Below are 15451 nucleotides of genomic sequence, written 5' to 3'. Positions count from 1 at the left end.
CAGCCTTTTCAGCTGGCCGTGTACATAACAAAAATGTAACTTCACTTTGCCCCTCATTTTCTAAATGCAAATATGCTGTAGTTTCTCAGTTAGACCTATTTCAAATTTGTTTATCAATGTAGATTTATTGCATTTCTGATTAAAACATTAGGTGCAGATGCACTTTACTAGTTTTTATTCACTAAAAAGCATCTTATATTTTTTATTAATTAAGAAAGTGATATGCTAAAGAAATAGACAAGAATAAAAATATGCATTGGGCTAAAGAATTCCAGAATCCATTTGTTGGTTCAAACATTATAATATCGCATGTGGGCACCATGGGCTGCAGAAGGCCACTAAATAAGGCTTACTGCAATTTTTACTGGGCTTGTTTAATGGAATATATCTCATCTTTTAAAAGGGATGAAAGTTCACTTTTCATTACTCTTATGTATTGTTTCTATGTTCATGTGCAATTCTTTTCATAAACTCTTGTACTTTGTACTAGATTAATTCTGATAACAAGTTAAACTGCTCAATATTCTGATGAATACGGAGGATAGTTTCTGCTACCCATGTGATAATTTGGTTTGATCATGTGGGCTGGCAAAGTGTATGATATAATTAAAATCTAGTGTCATATGGGGAAAGAGTGAACAACTAATGGGTTTAGTCAACTTGAGATTGAATGAGAGTTGAATAGTATATCATCTTGCGTAATTATGTTTTACACCATCAGAAACACCGTTAATGTTCTTATTTTTTATTTTTATTTTTATTTATTTTATGTTATAGAATGGGACGGTTTTGCTCTCTCGCAAAAAATCCTCTCGTCACACATCTCTCTTATGCTCGAAATCATGTTGCTAGTACAAACTGATGGTGGGGGTTTGTTCAATACCGATCAAAGGGAAGTCCATTTGTCTGAGATTGGATAAGATAGGGAAGGTTGGAGCTCTGTTTGTCTTTGAGAAGAACCATGGGTTCAATCCGTGGGTGTGTCTCTCTTCAGCTGGGGCTTCATGGTTTTCTTAGGGATTCTTGTCTCCTGTTGGTAAGTTGTGCAAAGGTTTTTATAGAGTCTGAGTGGGATATGTTGATCACCGGATGGGGATTCATGCGACTAGAACAGGGAGGTTGTTGGAAATAGGGCATGGATGGAGGGGTAAAAGGTATTCCTTTTTTGTTCGTAAAGGGCTGTAAGGGGACGGATGGTCTTGATTCGGGGATGCTTTCGTTGCTTTGGAGAGCTCTTGTTGGTCAGGATCTAATGCAGCTGATAACAAGAAGAATGATAATCGTTCATGGAGTCATATTGTTTCAGGCAGTGCAAGTGATGATGGAAGCTGTTTGATTCCTAAGAGTGTGCGGGAGGTGTCTGTGCTTGCTGTGGGGGAGGAATGCAAGAGAAGATCTTTCCGTCAGATTCACATGATCAATCGAGAGCGGTAAGGGCATCACTTCCAGCTGAGCAGCCGATATCAGAGGCGGCTAGGGTTTCTTGCAGGGATGATGGGTTGATGAAGATTGAGTGGGCTGGGCCTGGTTTGACAATTAATGAAGACTTGGGCTGGCTGTTAAAAAGTTCTTTGCCGGACTTGCTATTTAAGGAGGTTCAAGAGCAATTTTAGGATTTAATACTGGGCTTGGGCGGTGATAAAATGCAGATGGGTCAATTATATGAGCTGGCCCATAAGTCCTTACAAGTCCCTAAACAAAAGGAAGACCTTAAGCCCAAGTCTGGGGAGGCTATGGGAGTTCAGAGTTTTTCAGAGCAGAAGCAAGATGATCAGTGTTCATCTTTAAACAAGGTACAGAATGATATAAAAGATCCTATTCCTATGTTGTGCTCCTCTTTGAACAACATCCTTGGCGGTCTTCAGGAGTGATGTTCTGGTAACAGCAAAGAGCTAGTGATGAAATTAGGAAGTCAAGGTGCTTCTCCTCAGCAGGAGAAGAATGATAATGAGTGAAATTTCAGAGATGAAAGGTGGTTTTCTGATTCGAAGAATCTTATTTCTTAGGAGTTTGAAAACCAGGACTTCATGTTATGGATCAGTTGGAAATCTTGATGGTAGGGAGTCAATTTGGATAACTTCAGAAGTGGAAAGGTTTATGCCTGTCATAAGGAAGTGCAAACTGGTGTTGAAGGGAGGAAACGTAATGGAGACATGCGAGATTTGTTAGGTGTGAAAACACATCAAATTATTAATAGAGATTCCAAAGGCGTTCTTAGTATAGTGGAGGAGCCAATTGGTGGGACAGTCAAATGGGTAAGGATAGTGAGAAATGAGGAGATTTTTTGGATGAGGATAATGTAGGGAGTAGTAATTTTGAATGCGAAAAAGGTTTACTTTTGGATCGTATTCGGGATCAATACAGATATTCCTTTGATTTTTATATTGATCGCCTCAGGGATTTATGTTATGGGCTGCCTCCTCCTTTTGAAGGTTTTGTGGGAATTAATATGTTTGATGATGAGATTACTAAAGTTGAACATAAGGTTAAGGATGGAAATCCACCTACTCCAGTCCTATAAATCTCTGGGAGTCATTGAAACTCAGTGTCTGTTGCATGAATTGGGCCTTAAGTTGTCTGATCAAGGAGGAATTGAAGTTAGGCTTAATGGGGGAAATCAAAGGTGAAGAAGGGTTAAAGGGAACTAGTTAATTTGAAGCGTTGAGTGAACTATGATGGCGAGGGATTAAAGAGGGGATTTCTGGGCTGATAATATCTTCTATTTTTTTTTTTTTTGCTTTTATTTTTATTTTTTTCTTCTTTAAGTTTTTTTTTTTTAATCTTTTTTTTGAGGATTTATTATCCTCGTTATGGTTTTAAATTCTTTTTCTTAATATATTTTCTTTTGTTAAAAAACCATCAGAAACACCATTAAAGAAAACAAATGTCTGTGTCAACTACCTTGAAAAAAAGAAATGTTAGTGCCATCTGAGGCATGTTTCTCTAGGGGATTAATCAAATGTTATTTTATGTCGCATATTTTAGTTTCATTTATTTACAAATGGCATTGCAGAATTATGTTGCCTTCAATCCTAGAGTAATACATCTGATTTGACACTGAGCATTAAAAAGGAACAAATATCAAACAGTGGTACTGCTTGGTTTCGCAGGTCAAAGCATTACTTTTGGATGGGAAAGATGTTCGTCTTGGGGAGTGGAAAGCTGCTGATGTTGAATTACTGAATACTTTTCAATTGCTTACTGCCAAGCCTGTTGTTTACTTGGTAAGTTATTTGTTCATTACAAAAATGACAACTTTCCATTTGAATCTATGTTCTTGCTTATATCTATTTTATTCTATCTCATTTTCTTATACATTCTTCCCATATAATCACTTTATGTATTGGCTTTTGGTGGTGCCAACTTGTTTAAACTGTTGTTAAATGAGTCGGCAGATGTTGTTTTCCTGGTACTTTTTGATTGGAACCCTGGGCCAATGAATCTGGTGGGCACCTCCCTATATTCGATTCCGGACTGATTTTTTCTGCCTCTCCCTCCTTTCACCAAAAAGAAAAAAAAAAGCAAGGTTAAATGTTTGTTCATCATTGAGGTTATCCAAGTGTCAGTTATTAGGTAATTCCTATTTTAATTGCACATGTAAAATCTAATTTTAAGTAAAAGTCCAATGTCTCAAGAATGGAACTGTGAGGATTTTTTTAGGGCCTTAAAATTTGACTCACTCAAGGATGGAACTGTGCCAAACCAATAAATTTTGTTCTAATTCTTTTTTGCTTCCTGGGTAACTTTGTTTGGTTTTGGCTCATTTTTGTAGGACCAAACATATTTATGCTGCGTTTGGGAGCATGGATTTCGGACCTTGGATTTGGATTTGGGTGGATTTGAAAAAATTTCAATACAATTTTGTATTACATTTTATTCAAATCCAATACAAATCTAAATCCAAAGACTATCAAAGCATAGGGTTAATTCAATTCCATTTTCCCTCAAAAACTGTACAAAACCAATGTATATTTAGTGTTTGATTGTCAAAGTGGATACTCCTAGATATACTGCTGAGATGGGGATGGTGGGTCATGCAACTTCTCCATCTCAGTATCACAAATTGGCTGGAAGAGGGACAATGTACAGGATTTTGGGATAACAAAGCAGTGATAAGTTTAATGTTTAACCTGCATATTGAGGCCACTTCGAGGGAACACTCAAGACACAGAAGCTTGCATTCTGGTGGAGGTGCCTGATCCTTAGTATGAGCATTTCATATCTGAGGATGAACAAGAGATACATTAACTGTATGAGGAGACTAATTTGTTACTGGAAGAAGGATTAGTAATAATTGCATTCGTCTCCTTTGGTGAGTCTGGCAGATTCTTAAGTCCTTTGGGTTAAGTTTTGAAGGTCGTTGTTACTCCTCTTACCTATGAGCTGAAAAAAAGCAAGATGGCAAAGGAATTGCAGAAGTTAGAATCTGCTATCATTTTTGGGGGGAGGAAGGGTAAGAGTGGTGTGGACAGTAAGGTTTTAGGATGAAAGGAAAAGCTAATATGTTTTTCCCCTTTTTCTATAGAAAATGAAGTTTATCAAGGAATTAGAAAAATCCTTTCCATTTGTTTCCTGACAGGAATTAGAAAAATCCAATCCAACACTGCTGCTCTTCTCCCAGGTCAACTTCCTTCGAAAACTGGAATTCCTCCAAACTTTTCATTGGAGAGCACATATAATAGATCCCCAAGCAAATCAGATAACTCTTACTATGCCTCTGCTGTACTGGAATTTCGTCCAATAACAGATCATTTCAAGCAAACTACTACCAGTGGTACCTTCCATCCTTCGACATATCCCCCCAATTTTTTTTTGTCCTCACCTAATATATTTTCCTTTGAATCCCTCTTTTGGCCATTAACATCCACTTGCATTGCTGCCTGATGAAGATGAACCTTACTGCCTCTACCCTCTTCACTGCCAATTCCCTCATCTCTGCTTTATTCCCCCCATAATTCCAAGATTAACCTGAACATCATCCTCAATAGGCTCCATCGATATTTGGTGAGGGATGCTTATTAGCCAAATTCTCTTCTTGCTTGCTTTTCTCACCTACTAGAGAAGTGGTTGCATCATCTGAATTCCTATATCCACCTACATGATCCCTGACTTTCTAGCAAGACCCACGGTTCCATTGGCGTGCGAAGATAGCCATCACCTTCCCTGATTGCAGATAAACTCTTTTAGGAAGATTAGAAATTCTGTGTCTCTGAAAATTTTGGAGCGACCATATTAGAGAGACTGCATCCTCCACTTGTTTGCAGATTTTTATTTAGCACCTTGTTCTTATTATAGGTCTGATTTATATGGAAATTAATGAACCCTATATACTTTGCACCTTTAAGTAAAATTTATAATGCTCGGAACAACACATTCTAGGCCCACAGTCCACACCATTTCCATTTAACTAACCAGGCCTACTGGTCCAACCCATTCTGTTCCGATGTGTTGATCTGGGATGTTAGGGGTAAGAAAATTCCTGTGATGTTGTTATGTTACAAGTGTTTTTAGTCAGAGATGGTGGACAGTTTTCTTGTTAGGTGTATTTGGGGTTCAAGGCTTAAGCACTGTGTTTGGTCAGCATTTACTGGATCCTTGGGGCATTTTGATTATTCAGGACTAGGTTTGCTTGTAAATTGGACGTTTCTTTTCTGTAACTGTTCTATTAGATGTCAGTAGCAGTGGCAGTTGGTTTATGGACCTAAATGCCCTCGAGGAGGTTTCCTTGGGAAGGGTTACTTGCATTTTATTGCTTGTGTTATCCTGATTGGTGCTGTGGGAGGGTTTTTTTTTTTTGGGTGGGATTAGAAAAATATATGAAAAGAGAACCAAAAAGTACAATAAGAGGAGAACGAGCCGTTCTCCAAAAAGAAAAAGGAAATAATTGGAAACTCCAATACTAAAAAAATCAAGCAGCAATAAACCCCAAAAATCCTGGAGAAGGAGAGGCCAAGAACAGTGCTCTATCCCACAGCAACTAGGAGAGATAGTGTGACCCTTGAAAGTTCTCCCATTCCTCTCGATCCAAAGGGTCCATGAAACCACATTGCTCCATAAAGATCCTCCCTTCCTACCCTTACCAAATCCCCTTTATCTCACTAGCAAAAAATCACCCCTTGGTCACGGCACTTGAGCTTCACCAAAACAAGGAAAGAGAGCACTCCGGAGATGAGTTGCTGCTCTGCAATGAAGAAAGAAGTGTGCATACGTTTCATTGGACTTGGGGCACATCAAGCATATATCATGGCTGTGAGCCTCATAAGGCCTTCTAATTTGTTGGAAATTGTGCATGCTGGTCCTGTTAAGAGCCACAATCCAGATGAAACTCCACAATCCAGATGAAAGTCCAATCTTGAAAGGAACTTTTTGCCTTGCTAAGGAATGAGATTTTAATGTCATTAGATCCACTAATGAAATATCATGAGGTTCTTGGATGATTGACGTATTTATCCAGGATCATGATTTTTTGATCCAGAGATATTCGTTTTTCTAATGCTCAATTTATTTGGTTTGGTGCAGGGTTTGGTAGCTGCTAGGATTGATAGATTTTTGTTCACAGATGATAAAAGGTGTAGTGTTTAAGATGGATAGAGAACCTTTTGAGGTAGAGATCAGAGGTACAGTGGGTTTTTTCCTAGGATTATTGGGATATTTCAAAAGAATATCTTTTTAGGGTTTTAAGAAGTTCCCCCTACACCACCCCCCCCCCCCCCCCCCACGGAAAATAGTGTGGTGAGCAGGAGAATTAGTTCAACTTTTATTACTTTGATGCCTAGAAAAGATTGTGCCACTAGAGCTAAGGACTCTTGGTCAATTTGGTGACAAGTGTTTATAAGATCTTGATTGAAGTTTTATCCAATAGATTGGCTACAATTTTTTTGGATACTGCTTCCATAGTCAAAATGTTTGGGGATTGACACATTTTAGATGCAACTTTAGTTGCAAATGATGTTGTTGAAGACACTGTTAGAAGAAAAAAAGAGCTTTGGTCTTGAAAGTGGATTTTCAGAAAGCATATAATTGGGTTAGTTGGCGTTTCTGTTGGGGAAGTGGCTCATATTTTGAGTGGAATGCCTGTACTGGGAAAGCTTTGTGAAGTGAGGGAACAAGAGCAGAAGAGAGAAGTATGCTAGTTCGAGGGCAAACCGTCGACGGTTTGATGTAGCTGTTGATGACTTTATTCGGCGCAGGTTACGGAATTTGAATTGGGAGACAAGTAGATTGGGGAATTTGGAGGATTTTCCTCCGGGGGATTGCTGCATATGTGTTTTAGATATACTAGAACACTTCCGTACGCATAGGGTTCATACTTAAACAACGTTTGTAACCCAGATTGTAAGGCTTTACATTGTTGATAGTGAAAATTAGAGTAGTTGCTCCCGTTGACATAGGCAAATTACTGAACCACAAAAATCTTGTGTCTTTTGATTGTTGCTTTCGTTCTTCTCATTACTGAGTGTTTGCTTCTTTAGTATTGTTCATCATTGGGCGTTTGCATTGGTTGTTTTTTTGATTCGTGAGTGTGTGAAAGGCTTCCGTTGCGCATCCGCGAACAAGAAGTGGTATTAGAGCTATTGGTTCAATAATGACTAGGGTCTCTTTAATGAAGTTCGATGTGAACAAGTTCTATGAAACTGGTAATTTTGGGCTTTGGGAAAGGAGAGAGAGAGATTTGCTAGTGCAATAGGGGATGGGGAAGGCTTTATACGAAAAGAAGTCGGATGACATGAACGACGTAAGTTGGAAGGAGCTTGAAGCAAAGGTTGTGCCCACTATCCGACATTGTATGGCCGATGATGTGATGCATCACGTCATGGATGAGGAATTGTCTGCTGCGGTTTGGTTGAAATTTGAAAGCCAGTGCATGTCCAAGTCTCTTACGAACAAGTTGTATCTTAAGCAAAAGCTTTATTGGCTTAAGATGACAGAGGGTTCGGACCTGACTTAGCACATCAACACTTTCAATTAGATCATTAGTGATCTGAAGCGAGTTGATGTGAAGTTCGAGAAAGAGGATAAAACATTGATATTGCTAAATTCCCTACCGATGTTTCCTATATACGAGAACCTAGTTACGATGCTGACTTGGGGGAAAGAAACATTGGAGTTGGAGGACATCACAAGTGCATTGCTGGGGTTCCACCAAAGGAAGAAGGCCAGCGATGAGGGTTCACATGCTGAAGGGCTCATGGCGAAGGGGAATCAGGATTGTGGGAGGAGCAACTTTCGGGGTGGATTTGGCAACCATAGGGCTCGGTCCAAATCCAAGAAGAAGAAGGACGTGTGTGGTAAAAGAGGGCACATAAAACTCGAGTGTCTGGAAAGGAAGAAGGGGGTTGATGAAAAAAAAAAGTTTTTCAATCATGGCGATTGTAGTAGAAGAAGAAGACGACTTTGGGAGCGGTGACGGTGATATGTTCTTGGTTTCATCGGGGTCAGATGAGTTCGAAGATTCTTGGATTTTGGACTCGGCATGTTCTTATCATATGATGCCCAATAAGAATTGGTTTATAAGTACAAATTGGTGAGTTTTGGTTCCGTTATGACGGGAAACGATGCTGCGTGCAAAGTGATCGGGATGGGGAATATTAGAATCAAGATGTACGATGGTGTGGTGAAGACGTTGTGTAATGTGAGGCATATACCAAAGTTGAGGAATAATATGGTTTTGTTATACACATTGGATTGTAACGGGTTCAGTTACAAATTCGAAGGTGGGGTAATGAAGGTGAGCAAGGGAGTTATGACTGTGATGAAGGGAAAGAGAGTGTCGGGTAATGTTTATACACTGTTGGGTACAACGGTTGTAGGTGGAGTTGCAGTCGTGGAGTCTTGAGTCTGACAGTACCATTTTGTGGCATATGCACTTAGGGCATATGGGTGAGCGTGGAATGAAGGAACTTCATAAGAGAAATCTTTTGAAGGGGTCAAATCGTGTAAGCTGGCGTGTTGCAAGTACTGTGTGCTTGGGAAGCAGAATAGGGTCTAGCTAATGACAGCCACGCACAAGACGGAGGGGATACTAGACTACGTTCATTCTGACGTGTGGGGATCGGTGAGAGTGGCATCACAAGGGGGACATGTGTATTTTGTGATCTTTATCGATGATTACTCATGAAAGGTCTGGGTTTACTTCATGCGGCACAAGTCTGAGACGTTTGCCAAGTTTAAACTGTAGAAAGCTGAGGTGGAAAACCATACTAGGAGAAAGATCAAGTTCCTCAGAATAGACAATGGAACTGAGTACACAAACTCGGGTTTTAGAGAGTTCTATGAGTAGCATGGCATAATGACACATTTTACCATACGCCGGATACTGCAGCAAAATGGTGTGGCGGAAACGATGAACTGAACCTTGGCTGAAAGTGCTCGGTGCCTCAGATTGTAGGCTGGGCTTGCAATGAATTTTTGGGCCGTGGTGGTTAGTATGACTTGTTTCTTGGTAAATAGATCACCACGGGCACCACAGGATGGGAAAGTTGTTGAGGAGGTGTAGACAGGTGACGAGGTAGACTACTCTGGTTTGAGAGTATTTGAGTGTCTAGCCTATGCACACATTCTTGGTGAGGAGAGATTTAAGCTTGAGGCAAAGTCTAGACGATGCACACTTATGGAACATCAGAAAGGCGTGAAAGGGTTCAAACTGTGCGATCCAGTGACAAACAAGGTGGTGATCAGTAGGGATGTGGTTTTCGATGAGAAATCCATGTTGCGGCGTACTCGGGAAAAAGAAGAGAAATAGGGACTAGAAAATCGCAGCAGCAACGAGCTTGCGATTCAGGTGGAGTTGGAAACTCAGGGTAAGCATGCAAGGAATCCTAGCTTGAGAGATCAGCCAGCAGTGCAGGTTGAGTCAAAAACTCAGGATGGAGATGACATAGGGAGTTCTAGCTCGGATGACCAGCAACCGCGTCGTAGCATAGCTGTAGACAGACCCAGATGCATTGTTAGGCCACCCCCTAGGTACGGTTTTGATAATCTGGTGTCTTATGCGCTTATCACTAACAGCGGGGATCCTACTACCTTTCAAAAGGCCATGCACAGCCAGGAGAAAGGTAGCTGGATATGCGCTATAGTGGAGGAGATGAAATCATTGCATAAGAACCAGACGTGGGACTTGGTGAAGCTTCTATATGGGAAGCGGGCAATTGGATGCAAGTGAGTATACATGAAGAAAGAAGTAGTTTCAGAGAACAAAAGAGAGAAGTACAAGGCTCGCTTGGTAGTGAAGGATTACTTGCAGAGGAAGGGAGTATATTATGATGAAATCTTCTCCCCTATGGTCAGACACATTTCCATTAGGGTAGTGTTGGGACTGGTGGCGCAACATGATATGCATTTGGAGCAGATGGACGTAAAGAAGACGTTCCTTCATGGTGATCTGGAGGAGCTGATTTACATGACACATTCGGAAGGTTTATAGCAAACCTAGACATGAGCATGTAGTCTGCAAACTGAAGAAGTCACTGTACGGGTTGAAGCAATTTATGAGGTAGTGGTACAAGAGGTTTGATGCTTATATGACTCGTATTGGCTACAGGAGGTATGAGTATGATTGCTACGCCTATGTGAGGAGTCTTAAGGACGGGTTTCTCATATTTTTGTTGCTGTATGTTGACGATATGCTGATTGCTGCTAAAGACATGACTGAAGTGAATCGGTTGAAAACTCTGTTGAGAAAAGAGTTCGACATGAAAGACTTGGGTGCGAGCAAGAGGATACTTGGCATGGAGAGTCGCAAGGATTGAGCTTAGGGAGACTATGGTTATCTTAGGGCAGCTATGTGGAGAAGGTTTTGGGGAGGTTTAGCATGGCTAATGCTAAGTCGATGAGCATGCCTTTGACGAGTCATTTTAGGCTGTCTACTGCCCAATGCCCAAGGACGGATGATGAGATTTGTAATATGTCGAGGGTCCCCTATACCAGTGCAGTGGGGTGTCTGATGTATTTCATGGTGTGTACGAGGCTGGACCTGACACATGTTGTCAACGTGGCGAGCAAGTTCTTCTCGAATCCGGGTTGACATCATTGGGATGTTGTCAAGTGGATTCTTAGGTACTTAAGGGGTATGGCCGGATATGACATCATGTTCAGTGCACAACAGAGTGATCCGTCGGTGCTAGGGTACGTGGATGCAGACTACGTAGGAGATCTAGATGATAGGAGGTCTACCACGGGGTAAGTATTTACCCTTGTGGGAGGACCTATTTGTTAAAAGGTCTATGGTGTAGTCGTTTGTAACATTGTTTACTACCGAGTTAGAGTACATGGCAGTGACTGAGGTTGCCTAGGAAGCATTGTGGCTTACGAGATTGGTTAGAGAGCTAGGTGTCCAGTAAAGTGGAGTTCGGATGCAGTGTGATAGTCAGAGTGCCATCTACTTGGCGAAGAATTAGGTGTATCATGTGAGGACGAGGCACATTGATATGCGGTATCACAGGGTCAGCGAGCTGATTGCTTTAGGGGAACTTCTTCTTGAGAAGGTTCATATGTCTGACAATGCGGTTGATATGCTAACAAATCCGGTCACAATGGACAAGTTCAAGCATTGCTTGGACTTGATCAACGTCTCCAAGTGCTAGATGGGAGATGGTCCCAATATACTGTCCCGAGTGGAGGGTTATGCTTTCAGTTATCCTAAGTTGTGAATATTCACCAAGGATTGTTGGGGATGTGGCTCATATTCTGAGCAGAATGCATGTACCGGGAAAGCTTCGTGAAGCGATGGAACAAGAGCAGAAGAGAGAAGTCTGCTGGTTCGAGGGCTAACCATCGACAGTTTGATGTAACCGTCGATGGTTTCAAGCATAATGCAGAAGGGTGCGCTCGGCTTTAAACCGTCAACGGTTTGATTGAAATCGTTGACGGTTTCGTTCGGCACAGGTTACATAATTTGAATCGGGAGACGAGTAGATTGGGGGATTTGGAGGATTTTTCTCTAGGGGATTACTATAGATGTGTTTTAGATATACTAGAACACTTTTGTACGCATAGGGTTCATACTTAAACAATATTTGTAATCCAGATTGTAAGGCTATATTTGTAATCCAGATTGTAAGGCTTTATATTGTTGATAGTGAAAATCAGAGTTGCTGCTCCCGTGAACGAAGGCAAATTTCCGAACCACGTAAATCTTGTGTGTTTTGATTGTTGCTTTCGTTGTTCTCATTACTGAGTGTTTGCTTTTTTAGTATTGTTCATCATTGAGTGCTTGCATTGGTTGTTTGTTTGATTCATGAGTGTGTGAAAGGCTTCCGCTGCGCATCCGCGAACAATAGTTTCCCATAGTCAGAATGCTTTATTTGGGGATTGACACATTTTAGATGCAACTTTAGTTGCAAATGATGTTGTTGAAGACTCTATTAGAAGAAAAAAGAAAGCTTTGGTCTTGAAAGCGGATTTTCAGAAAGCATATAATTGGGTTAGTTGGCATTTCTTGCATAAAGTTTTAGAAAGAAAAAGGTTTTCAGATGAGATGGAGAAAATGGATTAATCGGTGTCTCATTTGTGGTTTTTTCACTTTTAATGAATAGAGAGGCAATGTATTTGCTTCAAGCTTCGAGGGGTCTTAGCTGAAGACTCTTTCTTTTTACTATTGTGGCAGATGTTGAGTAGAATGGTTTATGAGATGTTGGAAGTTTGATGGAACATATGAAGGTTGGACATGAGGATTCGTTTATGTTGCGTCTGAAGTTGGGACATGATATGATTATCTTTTTTCAGATGCTCCGAGTATCTTTTCTAATATTTTAACCCCTTTGCAGGTGTTTAAAAAGTGTTATGGTTAAGATTAAATTTCCCTAAGTGCTTTCATTGTGGGAATAGGCATTAGTTGGAGAACCTTTCTTTTATAAAACGGTGGGTTGTGTTGTTCATGGTTGGCCTATTACTTCTTTAGATCTCACTTTAGATGGCAACCTCACTGTTGATTCTTTTTGGGACCTAATCTGTATGAGAGAGTGGCTAGGATGTTGGATGGGTGGAAAGGCCCTTTCTTTGGTTTAAAGGGTTTTATTATTAGTCAACCCCGTCTTTCCTTTATACCTTTGTATTATTCCTTTCTAAAATTCCTGTGGGGTGGAAGAAATTAAAGAAATTGATGATAAACCTTTCGTGGTTAGTAGTTGGCTAGAGGGGTGGAGGGGGTTGGAGATTGTGAATAGATCTAAAAGGGTGGGAGGTTTCAGGCTAGGTAATTTCGCGTCTAAGCGCATTTTCTTGGTGTGGAAATGGTTATGGCGTTTGCCCTTAGAATCTGATTCTCTTTGGCATAAGGTAATCCTTAGGAATTTTGGACTACAAAATAAATTTTTTTTTTTCCAAGGGGGGGGGGGGAACTCTAAAGGTTGAGTTAATATTATTTACTTGTTTTCTTGGAATTTTGTGTCTCGAGTTCATTATTCTTTCTTCTCTATGTTCAGCATAGAGTAGTTAATGGGTAGAAATATGCTTTCTTGTGGTTGGGGTGGGGACGCTTCTTTGGCTTGTGTCTACCAACATATTTTCACTTACCTACTCGTGAAACTTCTATTTCTTGTTTACTTCTCTTGCAACAGGTGGTCATCTTGTGATTTTTTATTTTTTAGGAATCTTAATGAGAGAGAGACAAGTGGGCTTGCTCTTTTTATAAATATGCTTGATTCTTTTTAATTCCATTTGCGGAGTGATGTAAAAATTTGGATTTCTCTTGTGGGGTTTATTCTTGCCACGTTAATCCTCTGTTTCTTTATTCTTTTACTTGTAAAGCTAAAATTCCTTCAAAGATAAAGGCTTTTACTGGGACTGTGATCCTTGAGAGATACAATACTAAGAGCCTGCTTCAGAAGAAAATACCTAATAGGGTCCTGTCACCTAATTTTTGTGTCCTTTGCTACATGAGTTGAGAGGCTTTTATTTGTTCATAATGTGCCTATTGGTCTTGTCATCTATTTGTCTTTAGGGGGTTTGGTAGCAGGAAGGAGATGAAAGCCTCGATGTGTTGCACTATCATTTGTATCTTTGGTGTATTTGGTTGGAGAGCAATGCCAGAATTATCAAGGGTGGCAACTTCCCATAACTTGTTTTGAAGCAAAGTGGTGTTTCTTGCATTGCTCTGGGGTTCAGAAAATGGTTTCTTTTGGCATTCCTCTCTAGTACAATGTTTTAAAACGCACTATCAAGGTTCGCATTGTGGCTTACCTCAAAATAAGGCATGCCTAAACACCTTGAGGTTCAGTGTAAAATACCAAATTCCAGTGCTTGCAAAAAAAAAAATAATTAGGTTTTGTTTACTGATTGGGAATTATCTTTGGGCTAAAGGGAATCTGTTTATAATGTAGTAAGAATCTTTGGTGGAAGTTTAGATTCTCATTAGACAAATACTTGCATTTAGTGGCTAGGGGCTGTTTGGTATCATTTCTGTTTTTTCATTTCTGTGCGCATTTGTTTATGCTGCTAGTTTTCTGTTCTTCTTGTTGGTTTTCAGCTGTTTTGAAAAATGCAGAATAAAATTTTATAGTTTTCAGTTATTCTGGCAACCTTCTGCCAAAATATCTAGAGGTAACTTTTGTGGATTAAATCATTTAGTTTATATATAATTTTTAATTAAAAATAAAATAAAATGACCTTGTTAGTTTAAAATATAATTAAAATAAAAATATCCATACAATTTCTATAAATTTGTAAAAGAAATAACTAAATTTTCAATTTTCATCTACAATAAGATTGTTCTTGTAGCACTTGGAAGTGAGTTTTGAAATATAGTAATTAAGTAAAATAATTATAATAATCTGTCTTTTTATTATAATATTTTTAATCTGAAATATTTTGTATTTTCATTATTTTAATTGTATTATTTTAATTTTTATTTGATTCAAGGACAAAAATGAGCATTTGTTCAATGAACTTCTTAATTTTAGTTTTAGAAATATTAAGGGAATAGGTTGCTGGTTTTCAGATTTTTTTTTCTTTTGGTGTTCAGTTTTTGTTTCTGTTTTCTTTTTTAAAGTTTTGACGGTAATATTCAACGACTCCAGAGTTTACTGACTGCCTTAGTAACACATTGTTTACTATAATTGTATCTTCATGTATCATTTTCATGTTTTAGCTAAGGATGTTGGTGTTGAAACATCATAGAGATGTAAAATTTGTCAAAGCAAGATGATTAAAATTTGAGAAATTGATGTAAGGTAGATTAAACTTGCTTGATGCTTCATCATGTTCCAAGTTTTATTTGCTCCGTTTCCTGATGTGTGTGAGAGAGCTTGTGATAGAGCTGCAAGAATTCCAGAATGATGATTCTCTAACCCCCCCAGTCTCCACAGATGTTTATTATGTGTAGCAGCTTCTAATAGTGACAAATAGCTATAATACCCTTGTTAAGCCCCCCCAGGTGCGTCTTCTTTTATATAAACTTTCTTCAGTACATAATGGTGCTGTTTTCGTTTTGACTTCTTCTGAGTTGAATCTTCTT

The 15451-nt window shown here is 39.5% G+C and overlaps 1 protein-coding gene across 1 annotated transcript in view; it reads left to right on the top strand.

Annotated features, from left to right (window-relative positions):
- Positions 1-15451, top strand: part of LOC131160340 (obg-like ATPase 1) — a 78849-nt gene that overhangs the window by 33083 nt on the left and 30315 nt on the right. Inside the window, exon 6 of the mRNA XM_058115932.1 lies at positions 3111-3224. Within this exon, the coding sequence (XP_057971915.1) occupies positions 3111-3224 (114 nt within the window). The remainder of the gene's footprint in view (positions 1-3110; positions 3225-15451) is intronic.

The sequence above is a fragment of the Malania oleifera genome, chromosome 7 (assembly GCF_029873635.1).
Source record: "Malania oleifera isolate guangnan ecotype guangnan chromosome 7, ASM2987363v1, whole genome shotgun sequence".
Lineage (NCBI taxonomy): Eukaryota > Viridiplantae > Streptophyta > Magnoliopsida > Santalales > Ximeniaceae > Malania > Malania oleifera.
Note: the sequence above shows the minus strand (reverse complement) of the source record. Positions and strands in the feature narration are given on the sequence as shown.